We start from the raw sequence: 16,271 nt of genomic DNA, 5'->3' as shown, positions 1-16,271 counted from the left end.
ATCTTTCATTTACAGTACACCACCGATCGGCATCCTATTCATTCTACACGTTTCAGGAAGCGTAAGCATAAAGAAAAAATTAAAAATTGAAGGATCAAAAGCTTTTCAGGTAGCAATGAAACCTTTGGTAACAGTAAGCATATAAATCTCGCTGTGCGATAAAAATGAAAAATGTCTTATAATTACTCTATATAGATGTTCTTTTCAGCGTAATCTTATTGCGTAAATTTCTTTCGACTTTTATTGTATAATATTATATTGCTTTAATTACTTTAATTTCTTTATTTCTTACAACTTGTGAGAAATGTTTACAACTGTAAATTTGTAAGAAATTTGTCACAATTATCATTTAAAGAAAAAAAATTTACATCTTTACCAACAAAGAAACTTTTTACCTTTTTTTCAAATTCAATTCCTTATTAAATATAACGACACAGGAGTCACAAGAGGTCGCAGATTATTTTATTACATGGATAAGCAATAAATATACTTTATCCGTTATTGACATATTAGGATTGATATTTCAACACAGTAAACTCGATAATTACTTGTATTATCTTGTAAAATGACTTGGATAAAAATCAATTGATTTTCTAACGATCTCGCGGTAAGAGTTAAGACGATAATGTGGCATAAGGCATTATTATTATTATATACATCTGCGTCTCGAAGCGTCTGCTTTCCTAATACAAGGAACAATCAGACGTGGGGGGAGTCTAATAAGAGAATAATGATCTCCGCGTGAAACTTATTACGACTTGTTAGCCAATCTCAAATCCTCGGGAGGCGAAATGTCACCGACGGATGGAAGGACATCCATTATACCATGAGAGGATTCGCGGGAGGACAACAGCGCGGGATTGGATAACATCGTTGAAAGGAGAGAAAAAAAGCGTATTACTTACTAACGTTCCTCGAGTCACGGAAAAGAGGACGCCCTTTCGTGATATTACCGACAAGAGCCGGTGCGACCGATCGCCAACGAAAGTTCATCGCCGTCACATCGATCTTGCGGCGATCCGTTGAAAGGGAAATTGAGGGATCTTGATCGGCCAAACGGAGACGGAAACAACGAACCCTACGAGATGTACACGATGATCGTCGACCAGTTCGAAGCGTGTTTATTCATTTTTTTTTTTAATTTATCTCTGCACGAACCGAATCAACCGACACTACTGCCGTGGACAGAAAGGTTGCAACATTTTCTTTCAACGGGTTCGAGAGCACGATTGAGAAACTGCCCCCAAAAAATCGTGAGATCGACCTCGTAATTTTCGTACGTTCCAAAAATTCATTGAAAGAAAAAGTGTCGCAATCTTGTTGTCCATGACAGTTTGCTTCCAGATAATCTACGGATTAGTTAAAAAAAAAAATGTTTAGTTTCAAAACAAAGGAAACTATACGATCTCTTGGGAATATCCTCTCCAGCTTCGCACACCGTTCGTGCGCGTTTAATATCTTTAAAAACACGCGAAAATTTTTTATACATTTCAGTGACAAATTACCGTCTGCTATCTCTCTAATAATCTATTAATGGACTCAGAGGTAATTTTACACTCATGATGAATTCGTACACGTATGAACAGTTCAGAGATTCCATTTAAAGAAATTAATGCGCATTTACGTACATGTATATAGATTGCACAATAATAAATTTCAATAATACATTACCCCATGATTATTTCGTTGTCGCCCACGATGTCTCTCCCAGGCTCCCCATCCTCTTCCCCCTCCTCTCTTGGTCTCTTCTTGTCATTTACACAATACTCACTCGCGAAAACGCGGTTAATTATGATCGTGCGCGCACTAATCACCAGAAGACAATGATCGCGCAGCGTTTTAAACGACACTTGCAACGTTAATCGCACGCGATTATTTTATGATTATAACACGTGCATTTGATTATACATTGTGACGGAAGAGTAACGCGCGCGCGAGAAGTGTGATCACACGTAGTGTGATATTCCTCTTTTTTTTACCGCTGCTCTCTATAAACCTAGAAAAATTCTGTATTACCAGATAGATTGAACTCGAAATTGCCATTCCGTCACTCACAGGTGTGCGAGATTTTCAAGATTACACGTTAATACGTTACCACACGATACGATTAATTAATAAAGTCGAAACGTTAGCTAAATAAAACACCGTGGAAATATTTAATCTTTAAATATATAATCAAAATTTAATATTGTCCCTACTAAATGTATCTTGATCGCATAAATTACGAAAACGCATAAATTTACGCGAAATATCATTAATGAGCAATCGATTTGTGCCTCGGCTTTCCGTTACATAAATCAAGCCGGCAATTTATGCATTATTCTGTGCTCTTAATTTGAAAATAGTGCGCAAATTACGTTTGAATAGGAAAAAAGAACGAGAGACATATTCGAGCCTAAGCATGATAATAAAATTATTGCTCGAAAGTATCTCATATAATGCAATAATTTATAATTTCTACTTGTTAGCGTTCCACTTCCAACATAAAGTGAATAAAGCGAGCGAAATATCAGCTTTGAAAATGTTGTGCGTACGCTTATGAATTATTAAATTATTAACATTTAAATCAATCAATTGTACGGATTGATAATCGCTAATTGTTCAAAGAATGACTGCGTTTTGAAAAGTAATAACGACGAATATGTAGCGACATGCCACTGCTTGTTTGCTGCTCGAGTCTCGTCGCACAAATGGTATAGCCTTGCGTAAACACAACACGTTGTACATCGTAAAAAAAAAATAAATTCCAGGCGTTGTATACCAAAGAATTTTTCGTCTATAGAATATTGAATATTTTATAAAATAAAATTTTCGCCGAGTATTCTTGCATTTCTTTACATTTTAAATTTACTCCAATTTCATCGGCTGCATCATATCGCACAGCAAAATCAACTCTATTTTAAAAAAAAATGTACATAGATATTCAAATATATCTTGATTAAACTCGGCTATCAATTTTTCTAAATTGGCCTGTACTTATAAAGTCCAATTTGTGTCAAGCTCTTATTTAGATTTACAGTCATTCATGCGACATATTTGCAATCATGTCAAGCGATATTTTACATTTTAAGAGAATGGACATGTATGACATGAAATACTTTCACGTAATAATTCACTGTCCTAATTTGACGTATGCGCATATCGAGAGACATACATATGCTCCAATTGTCACAGGTCCATTACCTCGGTAAAAAAACATTCTTCACTCACCGACCGATGCGCAACAGCGGAGTTGTCTGCAACGTCGACTACGATGATTCTGCAACACATAAATTTAACACATTACAAAATAGCATTCTTAATAATGTTTCAAAAACTAATTATCATTCATGTTACATTTCTTTATGTTTTCAGCATTCAAATTAAAAGGTAAAGTAATTCTAAAATTTTACAGAAGAATCTTTATGAGAGTAAACTTTTTAGAAATAAAAAACTTTACAGATTTCTTACTCTAATTATTATTCTTACATCATTGAAATATATGAAATAGTTATGTAAACAGAGAAACATTAATTTTTACGCAATTAACACATAATACTTACCGCAAAGTTGCTCCGCCGATGCCTAATGTCTCCCTTAGGCCTCTTCCTCCTCTTAGACCGTCCTGGTTAGCAACTTCGTAGAACTTTCTCAACACACAAGTCACTCTAGATCACTATTTTCTGAAACACTGGAATAAAAGATCTGATTAGAATAAGACATATTTTTGTATATAAAGATATTACATACACAATATGAGAGATATGTAATTTTCTAAAAAGATATTTGTATATGTAGGTGTCATGGTAAAAGAGCATATATTCAACATAGCCAAAAGAGCATGTATTCAGCAAAAAACGTGGAATATGGAAAATCAATTTCTGCCACATGTCGTTACGTAAAGTTTTTATTAAATTATTACAGCGTTTTGAAAATCTGGAACGCGTGCACACTGTATGAGAAAAAATATTTGTGCATATTTTTTGTACCTAACTAGACTACTGCATAAAAAATAAATGCAAAAAAACACGCGTTTTTAAAACATGATAACATCGCTATACAGGAAGCGTTCTTAATAAAAGAAAATACAAATAATAAATGTGTCGAAAAATAATTACTATGCTAAAAGCACATGAGAATAACATGAGAGTAACATTTTCTTCATAATTTGGAAAAATATTCAACAGGAGAATTAATTTCATAAAAAAAATCTAATCCCTGTATAATTAATATTAATAGACGTAAATTTATCAAAATTATAAATCTTCAGCATTTTTAAATTCCTCATACATACGTGTCAACATTAATTACGAATCTTAATTATGAATCTTAAAACATCTACATTTTATAATGTTACACACAGTTATTTTATATATTCCATCATATTAGACAGAGAGAAAGTTTCTTTTAGATTTAATAAACAGTTATATTCAACTACTCCAAAGCTGTATTTTTAATCAATTTTAAACACATTTCTTTTTTGAGATTTAATACAATTAAAAAACAAAGAAATATATACTTTGTAATAGTCGGATAAAACTGTTTATTAAATCTAAAGAAATCTCTCTCTCTCTCTCTCTCTCTCTCTCTCTCTCTCTCTCTCTCTCTCTCTCTCTCTCTCTCTCTTTCTCTCTGTGTATACGGTAATCCGAAATGATTCTCTGCTGCGCAAACGAACGATTACTTCCGTCAGTAACGAATAATGCAATGGATTACGAAATGCTCACCTCGCGGTTGCCCCGATGTCTCGTTGGCCTCCCTCCTCCCATAGGAAATGCTAGGATGCATTCCGATTCCTCCTCCTCCTCCTCCTCCTCCTCTTCCTCCTTCCCCTCCACCTCGCTCGACCCACAGGCATCATTTGATCCTTGTTTACTGAATGTTGTGCTCGGTGAACGTTAAACAAGGGTAAAATAAATACGTGAGGGCACTCGGAATGGGAGCCATGGGAAATCAGAATGCGTATCGCTCGCTCCTCCGTAGCGCTGCTGCGTATCTGCTCGCGAAAACCATTGTTGTTACTACGCGCGTCTCCCGCCCAAACTCGCAACGATCGTACGACGACACTTGGCACGACACTCCCGACACGGTGACCGCACGTACGACGTGGTCCCGATCACGTCGCGACAACGCGGAAAATAGGTCCGTACGTCCAGAAATCACGGCGCGGTGGTCCGATACCCAACGGGCCAACGGACGTGCAACGGATTCGCGAGCGAGGCGTGAACGCGTCTAAGATGGCGGGGGCGGACGTCGCGCGAGTCAATTTCACGCGACGAGGGCGGCGCGGCCTGCACCTGTTGCACCCAGCTTCGTCCGCATTTCCCGCATTCCCGTGAACGATTAACGGCATATACTCGCCGGCGGATCCTTATTATCACGTATTACGACTGAATACCAGCGAGTCGAGGTGCCGATACGGGCGGATACTCGGAACCTTGTGGTATTCCGAAAAGACGATCGTCACTGTCCCCGAGATTCCACGGCCAAAGTCGCGAGTCTCGCGAGATACGCGTTCTATCGGACGTGCATCAATGTACGAGCGTCGAATTTACCTCGTGCGACAATTACGTATATCGTGGCGAAGGATAGATGTGGATCCCGCTCGACCGAACGCGTCGCGACGCCGCTCGTCCCGGAGCCGATCACTCCCGTGTCCCTCGCGTACCGTCGATAATGAGGAAGCTCGAAAGTGCCAGCAACTTCAGGCCGGTGCGGTGTCGCGCGGTGCAACGTGAGTCAAATTAATGGCCGATAAATTGTTATTAAAATAGGCAATTTTGAAATTCAATGATGTATCTTCAATAGGCATATGATCGATTCCGCAACGATATAACTTTATATACAACTATATTGTTGATTAATAAATAATAAATAATCAATGTATTATGCCTTTCATATCAATTATTTCGAAATTTCCATTCTGTATGATTTGTATTTATATCTCAGCTTTCGAATCCGATGTCAATCTTCTTACACAAATCAGATTTCGACATAAAATCTTAAAGATTATTTATGGACCTAAAATTTTTTATTTTCACTTTAAATATTAATTACCGATTTTCTTTGAAGGCATAATTACTCAATCTAAAATTCTAAATTTAAATAGTCTTGAAAATTGGGTACACAGCTTAACATTTAAATCTTTCTAGAGCAAAATATCACTAATTGATCACTGACAATTAACGTCAAATTATTTTTAACAGCATTTACCGAAGAAGGCGATTTAGGAATACAAAACGAAAAAAAAAAACTGTTACTAAAAATCAAAGAAAGAAACTTGTGGAAGAAGAATCAATAAGGGTATCTCTCGGCGAAGCATGAAGAAAGGTGAACAAGTCAGAAAAGTAGACAAAATGACAAAAAGACTGAAGGAAAAAAAATTGTAGAACAAGAAGAAATTTGTCAAAGAAAAATACAGGAAATAGAACGACAAAAAAAGAGAGAAGCAAAAGCAGCATTAAAGATGGAAATTACAATAGAAAAAATACAAAGAGCTTGTCGACGAAGGATAGAAAAAAAAAGCAGAAAGAATAAAGAAAAAAAGTTTTTATTTGTATTTTAACTAGCAGTGCAAGAAAATATATCCTGGACAGCAAATATGATAAACATTCATGCATGCTTATTATTATTTTCTTAATATTATATAAATATATTATATATAAAGAAAAAAATCATAGAATATTCAACATACAACTACTTTATACATACGTATTTTATTATATTTATAAATTCTATTAAAATATTTATTATAAATATTTTGCAATTCTTAAAATAAACGCTGTGCGTTGTCCGGTCGAGATAAATATGCACGAGACAAATAAGCGAAACTTTTATATAAGCCGATAAAATATAATAAAAACGCGGCGGACAAGTCGATTTAGATATTTCGCAATGCAATAATAATTTCCGCAGCCGTGCGATACAAATCGATACACAATTATTGTCGCCCCGCGGGATAATAAATCGATATTCGACCGCGCGCGAGTCGACAAACGTGGGCGAGAAGTAAACTTCACAAGCGAGAATTAAGAACGAAGAAGATAATAATCGTCCAACGTCGATGTTCGTACTTTCTAAAAATGTTCTTCGGTGTGGGACGACGTAACGTTACGTCGTCGGGGAACCTTAATCCGCCGGCGGGATCGTGGATCCTTATCGATGTCTTTCTATCCACGACGGCAGGCCCAGGACACCGTCGTCGAACAATAGGCAAGGCAGGGAGCCACGTAACGCGCCGAGAGAGGCGCGAGAGAGAACGCGTCCTTCCGGCATTTTAATATTCCTCTCGGTGTTACACGCGTGTTTCCGCGTGCCTGTGCGCGCGGAACAATGCAACACACCGGGACAAAAGGGGAGGGGGGAGGGGAGGAGTGTGGCAATTAAGCGACACGCGCTCCCACGCCCTGGGACATTGGCCCGCTGCACAAGCTGCGAAACTGACACCCCTAACTTATCGTAAGCATCCGTCCCAGTCAAAACGACGCGCAATCACTTTGCACACACACATACACACGCCCCTCCATTAATTCCACTACGAAATCGTAGGTGCGCGGTGTCACGAGTGATTTAACCTTCGATATTACTGCCGCTTTCTCCGTTGATCTTTCACCTCTCCGTTACATGCGGCACACGCAGTCATCATCCGCGAAATTCGATTGAAAATATTATTTTTACGTGCGGGGAAATAGGGGGACCCCCTCGTCCCTCCTCGATTGATTCTAAAAGGCAGTCATTAAACCTATATGGATGTATCAATCATGCAGAATGCGCGTGATCAACGCTGACGTCATTGTTATAGTTGACAGAAATTTTTATAGCAGCATATGTGTGTAATATATGATACTGCCCGACGCGATTCCATTTTCACGACCTTTTAAGCGGGATTACTGAGAAGAGTGTATTATTAACTTCGCTCGCGTAATATAAAATAATGAGGCTAATAAACATCAAGAAATTACCTCACTCCGAGACGTCGCCCGTAATGCGGTCTCGTCGGTAACAATAATCATAGTGGAATATCGCTTTGAAATAATGGAATAATACCGCAGCGACGAAATAGACGGGCGTCGCGCGGGGATAGATTTCGGCACGAGTTCGACGACGGAATTATGTTGTGAGAAAAGACGTCGTTTGCACAAATCACCGTTTAGAACATCGTTACCCAACGGCTTTGTTAAGAAATGGTTTGTGCAACTTACGAGCCAATGTAAATTATACCGCTTACCTGTGTCCTCTGCCGACGCGTTAAGAAGAATCTAAAATAATTTTCGCTCGTGCGTAATATGAATTTTTAGCAAGTCTATGTTTCTTTCTTCTATGCAGAACGCACAGCATATTTTGCATAATATACTTCGCAAGCAATAATTACAAAAACTGTTCTAATAGACAATATTTCTTCATATTTAGACAATAGTTATTTGACGTTATTTGACGTATTAGAAATACATTTTGTTGAGACATTTTGAATAAAAATAAAATGGCATAAAATGGCTTAAAATCAAACTATTTAAACAATTATCAAATTTCAGAACACTCACATCTACAATATCAGCCAAAGTTTCACTCGTATTAATTATTATATATACAAATCGAGTAATTAAATTAAAAATAACTATTAAAATGAAAAAAGATACCCACAGTTAATCATTTTCTAAACATTGCTATATTTTTTTATATTGTATATGTACATCACATGTATACAACATATGAGCCTCAGCTTCCTTAATATACACTGGTGCATTTATGTAACACGGGATTAAATCACGAAGACTTTCCTTTATACTTTAGTAAACATCAGTTTTGTTATTTATTAAACGATTAGGCAAAAAACGAAATATTATCATGATTACTCTAGGCAATCTTAATACTGTTCCGTATTAGATATCGGTTCGATATCATCATTAATAATGCCCAAATAAAATCTCCTGTAATGATGGAACACGATGCATTTGATGCGCTCGAGTTTCTTCTGGTTCGTCTTCGAATTCGTGTCGGCATGGTACAGCGGATTCATCGGGCCGAAATCCAGCGTTTCGAATTGCTGAACGTCCTCCTCCTCCGCCAAAATTGGATTCATCAGAAAACATCCGACGAGTAGTCCATAAAACGCATAAGTCCGCAACTCTGTGTTCAGCCAATCCATCCCGAGCTCCGCCAGAACCTTCTCGTCCACGTGTAATCGACGGAGCTCATTGAGAAACTCGTTATGATAGATCTTGATGAGACTCTCGAAACTCCTCTCGATCAATGACGATCGTACGCTGCTGTATATCAAGTAAAGGATGTCCGTGGACAACGAAGTATGTCTAATTATCTGGTAATCTACCATCTTTAGATCGATTATTTTGCCATCATTGTCATGGAGGAAGAGCAAATTATTCATCCATGGATCACCGTGGCAGATCGTGTCGTACTTTTGCTTAGGCTTGACAAACAGATGACGCATCGTGTCGTAAGTTTTGTCGATGTAGGTGGCAATGTAATCCTTAATTTTTTGCAACTCCTGCGTTTGTGGCTCTATTATATCTAAATATTCTATTATCGAACTCACACACATTTCGGTACACGACCTCATTGCCGATGTTTGGGAATTGTCCTTGTAAATTATTTCTTCTATATCCATGTTCAGTGTGTTAAACTGGCGTGGATTATTGATTTTTACGGCAAGACCTGACGCGTGGAAATGGGCAAGTTTCTGCAGAAAATATAAATATATATATTATCATCAATTTAAGTAAAATGTTTCAGTAAAGGTCAAAGAAAATTAATTTTACTTTAGAATTTTTACATTGATATAAATTTTTCGATGAAAAACAAAGTCCATTAAAATGTAACGAAAAATAAAAAAAATTTGGACAGCACAATTTCAAAAATAATAAAATAATAAAAACAAAATAATATTATAATATCATTTTGCTTAAAATTTTCAAACTTTAAAATTTATTTTAGATTCTCGACATATAATAAAAATTAAAATTTGAGAAAAGAAGTGCCATCTAATATCGTAAAAAAATTAAATATCTTAATCAAAGAATTGTAGATTTATTGATATTGTGTAATTGCACGTGCGGATATAAAAAGCATTTAATATTAAAAGTCCTTATTGTTATCGTTATTCTAATACACAAAAATTCTGACAACTATCGTAAGTATATCATTAACTACTGTAATTTGTGACATTGATCGATCTTTAAAATTTATTTGAAGATAATACTAGTCAAAGTGATTAGTAATTATTGGCCATTACAACAAGATAAATAAAGTCGTAGGTCGACAATCATATACCGCTATTATTATACTACTATCGTGTTAGTATGTATGTATAATGTAATATATCTAGCAACACTTTTATTTCTGTTTTATGTCGTAAACAGAACTTCACAATATTTAAAGTTTAATATTCAAACATTTTATTGAAGCAATATCTCTATTTTACTACGTCTCTTGAGAAAATATTTCTCATTGTCCCCTGATGATAAATTATCTAAGTATTGCGCAGGTCGTAATTGTAATTATGCTTCAGAGAAAACGTGAATTGTGCACGAATGACATGCAATAAATTGCTCTTTAGATAAATATTACTTATTAATACTGTTGTTAAAAAATTCAGGAAAAAACAAATTAACATTCTTTCCAAGAGCTAATTACTTTGTGTCTGATACATCTGCCTTGTCATATAGCTATAGCTATAGCTTTTTTTTTATCTTATCAATTGGCTTTATCTAATCACAAAAAATAAAATAAGATAAGCAATACATAAAATTGTTCATTGGAAAACTTACCTTTAATGCATAAACTGTATGGTCTAAGTCCAGAAAGTTGCGCCTCTCGCAATTTACGTATCCTTTCTCCGCCAAATCTTCCATTATGATGATGTTTTTGTCGGCATGTATACATCGAGGACCAAAAGATCCAAGAATAGGTAATATCTTTGCATAGGCGTGTGTCTCCATGCGAAATAAATCGAAAAGATCTATCAATTGGGTAATTTTTTTGTCTCCAATAATAATCTTTGACATAAAAGTCTTGGCATATGCTGTACACAAATACAAAAATAGATTCAAGAAATATATCTATGTATTCACATGCTGTATTTATAGTCATTTTGTATATATTAAATAAGTATTTAAAAAAGTAATAATTTTAATTAAAACCAAGCGTCAAGATAAGATTTTGTAAAATTACCAATAAAAATCTAATAAATCATAAGACCACTTAAAATAATAAAATTTCGAAGAATTAATAAAATTCATATCTATCTATTTTTTTAAATTGTAATTACAAATTAAGTTATTTTAAATGTCGTAAATGATTTTTTATTAATAAAAAAGTATAAAATGTTTTGTTTTTTCAAATCGACAAATGAATAGTAACTTTTATTTCTATCGAGACATAATTGTAAAATTATGTAATTAGAAATTATTTCATTTTAATTCAAATATTACCGCTTCTATCGACAATTTTTATTTGTTTCCAATAATATAAAATAAAAATAAAAACAACGAGACTAACGACTTCCATCTCCACATGTACCGACGAGTCTAGTTCTGATCAACATCGACGTGTAATTGTCGCCGGGTTTTGACCCTGGCCTATCCACGGCCTTCGAAATGACCAACTTGTCATCGTTTTCAAACTTTCTCAGATAGGCTTGAAATTGTTTTGCTATGTCTGAAAGTTAAGAATGTCAAAATAATATTAGCTGCAAAGAAATTATAAAAAATATTTGAATTAAAAACTTGCGGATAATATTACATGTAATATTACATCTATACTTTTAATCTTTTTTAAGGTTAAAGCAATATGTTTAGTAGCTGCAAAATAAGATAAAACGCAAAAAAAAATTGCACGAGACTGGCACTCACATATATTAATCTGATAGTAACATGTGTGAGTGAACCAAAGGCAAATGTGTTCATTTCTCGTTCTTACAAACAATTAGTCAGCTCACCGCACTTGTTGTACAAATGACTATTATTGTTTGTTTGTAATTCTATTACATTTTTATTACATTCTTGTTATGATATCTCTGCGTACCCTAATATTATAATTTTTCCATGAATTTCAAACAATATTTACTTTAACGATAGTTTGATTAAAATGTCAATTATCAATGTATTTAGTTTTATACAAAATTGCAGAATTTTACTATAAGTGGTTATAAAACTACTGTAGAAGAATGGATAATAAAATCAAAAGTGAATTATACGAAGCGCAAATTAACGATTACGCAAACAATACTTAATGCAATGTTTGCGAGAAGCAATATTAGATTTTCCACTACGGATGTGAATAATTTTTAAACCCGACAATTACAGCGTTTTAAAGGTCACGAGTCAAGCTATAAAGTTGCACGTGGATAATTTTGAATATGTAACATGATGTAAATTGCTAATATGATTTAATAAATACTAATAAATCTCCAAAAAAGAATAAATTCAAAAAGAAGTTATGACGTATTACGCGTAAGAAAATCAATTTTATTGAAGATGTCACTGGAAACTCTTTAGAAACCTACATTTAACGTTAATAATGCTGATAAGTCATTTATGTACCAAAAAATTTTTCATATTTTTTATAATATTAATTAATTTTAGAACATAAGAAGAAACAAATAAAAATATGAACAAGAGCTCTGCTTGTGTTTATATTAAAAAGATAATAAAGAGACTTTATAATGGAGTTAATAGACTTAAGATTATAACATTACGTTTTTTTTTTATATTTTGAAACTTTCCTAAATCCCTAAGTACATCTGAATCCGCACGTCTATTTTATCCTTTAATCAAGTTAATGCTTCTGTTGACGTAGCGTAATAATCGCCTGATATATTCAAATATCGCTGAGTTAAAAAAATTCTGCAAACGTCATTTAAATAGAGATTTTTCACCTGTCGTCAATGCTTTTAGCTGTGCCAGCATTGTAGAAGAAAGATTAAATTTTATTTATTTAATGCAAAAATTATGTATTCATGATGCTGTGAAAACTATAAAATTTAATAATCCTTTTTATAAAAATATTTTATAATATTAACAAATCATAACTTACAAAACCAACATAATTTTTAAATTTTATAAAAATGTTTAATTATTATATGTGACATAAATGGCATAATTTCTAATAAATTACAATAAATTTGTGCATCACACGCGCGCGCGCGCGCCTACACACACACACACACACACACACACACACACACGCATAAAAATTACTGCTGTCACTTTTGTCCTATTACCATTATATCACTTATTTTACTGCCAGTATAAAACAATACCTAAGATAATAATTTATTATTGAACTATTATATTGAATTATTATTGAACAAAATAATTAATAAAAAATAAAATTATAAAGTAAATTTTTTAACGCAAAACACAAAGTTAACAGCATGTTTTTAAAGAAATGGATAATTATCACAATTATACATATTTTCTTTCTATTTAAATAGAAAAAAAATAACACACATACACACACACACACAACAATAAACATCACGAGAATAGAAATTTATTAAAATTAAAGCAAAAAAAAATGTATTATTAATTAGAAAAATAATTTTATCACTTTTCCCGACGGTGAAATGATGAAAGAACTTTTTACTAAATATTTTGTTTGAATATTCACGTACCTTCGGGAGACCGAGCAACGGAACACGATCCATTCTCCATCATTGTGTATCGTCACTTCACTAATCACGATTGCATAGGCGCCTTTGCTGTTATATATGGCTCATCAATTGTGTGCTCGTGCAACATCGGTCAACACAGAACGAATCAACGCGCGACGGCCAGTACGAGACGCCCCTCTGCACGTGTCGTTTCAAGTTGAAGCGTTATAGAAATGACGTAATATTTCATTACGTTGGTTACGCACGATTGTGTAATCCAATCGAGTAGGAACTTAGTTTATTACTTGAGCGACATTGAGAGATGCGATAAAGCGTTACTATTTTTCCTTTTGCAAAAACTCTAAGTCTCTGTTGCTGTAAGTAACCTTATCTCTCCGAGAGTAGTTTACACAACGAGATAACAATAAAAATAACAAAGTTACAAAAAAATATATGCTACATGTCTGTATAATGAAGCAAGTGCTAGAAGTATCTCAATTTTATTATCATTGATGAAACTTAAAAACTTAATTACCAATAATTTAATTCAAGACGTATAAAGTAGCGACAATTATTTAGATTTAGATACTAATTATTTGGATATTTTCTCGATACAACAAAAATTTTTATTTTTTACGTAATATTATTATTTATAATTTTGATTGATCTTGTTCTTGTTTTACTGTAAGAGTTTCGTGTAGTGCCGAATAATTATAGTTTTATGCATCAACTGACCAGCTTATCTATATATATAGCCAACAACTTATCATAAAAGTTCTCACATATTAATAAATCAGAAGTCTATTAAAAGTTATTGACAATTATTTATGATAATATTACTGGTTAACTAGTCAACGAAGAATTAGTTTTTTATATTATTTCTCAATATTGATATAAACTTTTGACATTGCACTTACCTTCACGCTTCTTTTAATATCCTTCGCTGTTATAGATATAAAAGAAAAATATAGCGTAAACTAAATGAATAAATAAATACGATGATAATAAAAAATGGAACTGAAGAGGAAATATAGTATGGAAAGTCACTCGGGTGTTTTAAGTTAATATATATACCTTTGATAATATATGTTCACATACAGGACAACCTTTATTACTTAATGCTGTACTAGTCACAATATAATACTACGAATTATTACAATAATAATATTATCATATTCATAATAGGTCATAATTTTTAATATATATATATGTGTATATTTATATGTATACTTATATGTGTATTTGTAATATATTAATATACTTATCTATACCTTGTTGTTACATAATACACATTCCTCTCTCTTACATTATCTTATCGCTTACCATATATAGATATAATGTATATAGATATAGATATTTAATATATATATATATATATATATATGCATATATATATACGTCATCAGGATGGTATAAATAATATTGTATTTCATAAAAGCACTTCTTGTTGCTTATAATATTATCGTTTTCATATTGTTTTTCTACTTCTGTTAATGCCTCTCTTTCTCAATTTCTCTCCATTCTCACTCTTTTTTTCTCTCACTCTCACATTCTCCCTACAACTTTCTTTCTTTTAGCCTCGTCAACACATGCATTCTCATTTCTCTATCTCTCTCTCTCTCTCTCTCTCTCTCTTTCATTCTCTCTCCCTCTTTCTCTCATTTTCACTTACTTCCTCTTCCTCTCAGGACGTCTAAAAAAAGTTTTTACTGCCTACGCAATTTCTGCACTTTTATACTATCATTCAAGTATCATTTGACTGCCTCACAAGTCCCACTGCTCTGCCCTTAGCCGATGGCCGACGTTTCTTTTTTTCTCGTACGCATAATTTTCCTCCGTTACTTACAGCTTCAGTTTTGCATTCTTTCTTTTTTTTTTTGGATTTTCCTGCAATTTATAAATTATGAAATTCGCCGCGGTTTTACGATATTAATGTTCCTGCTGCCTGGTCCACTAACATTCCTAGAAAAAATACTCTTTGCCCCGACGCTTTATTAACTATATTGGAGAACGTACTACTCTTACGAACGGATGCTCAAATCCATCGAGTGCCCCTTCTCTCTTTTATTAACTTTTTTGCAGAACTTTTTCTCTCAGCCTCATTCTTTTTACAGCTCCCCGCGCTTTTCCGCAGTATCAACTTCAAGAAAGAGGCACGCACGAACAAAGGATGGAGAAGATGCGAGATTCTCGAATTCTTTGTCGAATAGCATTCTCGACTCCAGAACTGAATGAAATATTATTAAAAAAAAAAAAATACATATCACAGAAATAAAAACTGTCGCTACACCGCTTCTCAAAGATATATGTCAAATACACCGAGGATGCTATCAGATATTTAGAAGTATAAAATCATCAATATTCGCGCAAACTTCTTTAAGAAAGGAAAAATAAAAAGAATGATAATCATGTTTAAAATATTTGTATTGGCTAAGTGTACGCGATACATTGCCCAGTTCTGGAGTTCAGAATCAGCGCTATGATCCTTCCGGCAACGTTCTGAACGAATCATATACGAGAGCACTCGCCGACTGACACGTCACTATGCATTTACAGCGTACTCGTTGAGTTTCTCGGGTGTAGTAGCTAGATTACAACAACAATACAAAATATTATTCGCCTAACAATGTTCAAGTGTGCAAAGTCTATAGCTCGCTGGACTACCTCTAGCGATTACGATGCG

At 34.0% G+C, this 16,271-nt stretch overlaps 1 protein-coding gene and 1 long non-coding RNA gene across 2 annotated transcripts; both read right to left on the bottom strand.

Moving 5' to 3' along the window:
• Positions 1-412: 412 nt before the first annotated feature.
• LOC118646642 lies at positions 413-4,449 on the bottom strand. Its single transcript, XR_004964150.1, has 2 exons — positions 3,543-4,449; positions 413-3,259 (listed from the first exon to the last, which is right to left on the bottom strand). It is a non-coding gene; the product is annotated as an uncharacterized LOC118646642 (long non-coding RNA).
• A 4,172-nt stretch (positions 4,450-8,621) lies between these two features.
• Positions 8,622-13,774, bottom strand: LOC105839430. The gene is made up of 4 exons (XM_012685741.3): positions 13,610-13,774; positions 11,494-11,652; positions 10,764-11,017; positions 8,622-9,676 (listed from the first exon to the last, which is right to left on the bottom strand). Exons 1-4 carry the CDS (start codon positions 13,650-13,652, stop codon positions 8,843-8,845), a joined length of 1,290 nt encoding a protein of 429 aa, XP_012541195.1. The 5' UTR covers positions 13,653-13,774; the 3' UTR covers positions 8,622-8,842.
• Positions 13,775-16,271: the final 2,497 nt, after the last annotated feature.

The sequence above is a fragment of the Monomorium pharaonis genome, chromosome 7, assembly GCF_013373865.1.
Source record: "Monomorium pharaonis isolate MP-MQ-018 chromosome 7, ASM1337386v2, whole genome shotgun sequence".
In the NCBI taxonomy this organism is placed as follows: Eukaryota; Metazoa; Arthropoda; class Insecta; order Hymenoptera; family Formicidae; genus Monomorium; species Monomorium pharaonis.
Note: the sequence above shows the minus strand (reverse complement) of the source record. Positions and strands in the feature narration are given on the sequence as shown.

Coding starts and splice junctions, on each gene's coding strand:
- LOC105839430 (XM_012685741.3), bottom strand. CDS start 13,652: ATGATGGAGAATGGATCGTGTTCCGTTGCTCGGTCTCCCGAAG. Junction 11,653..13,609: donor CGTTGCTCGGTCTCCCGAAG/GTACGTGAATAT, acceptor CTTAACTTTCAG/ACATAGCAAAACAATTTCAA. Junction 11,018..11,493: donor TACATGTGGAGATGGAAGTC/GTTAGTCTCGTT, acceptor ATTTGTGTACAG/CATATGCCAAGACTTTTATG.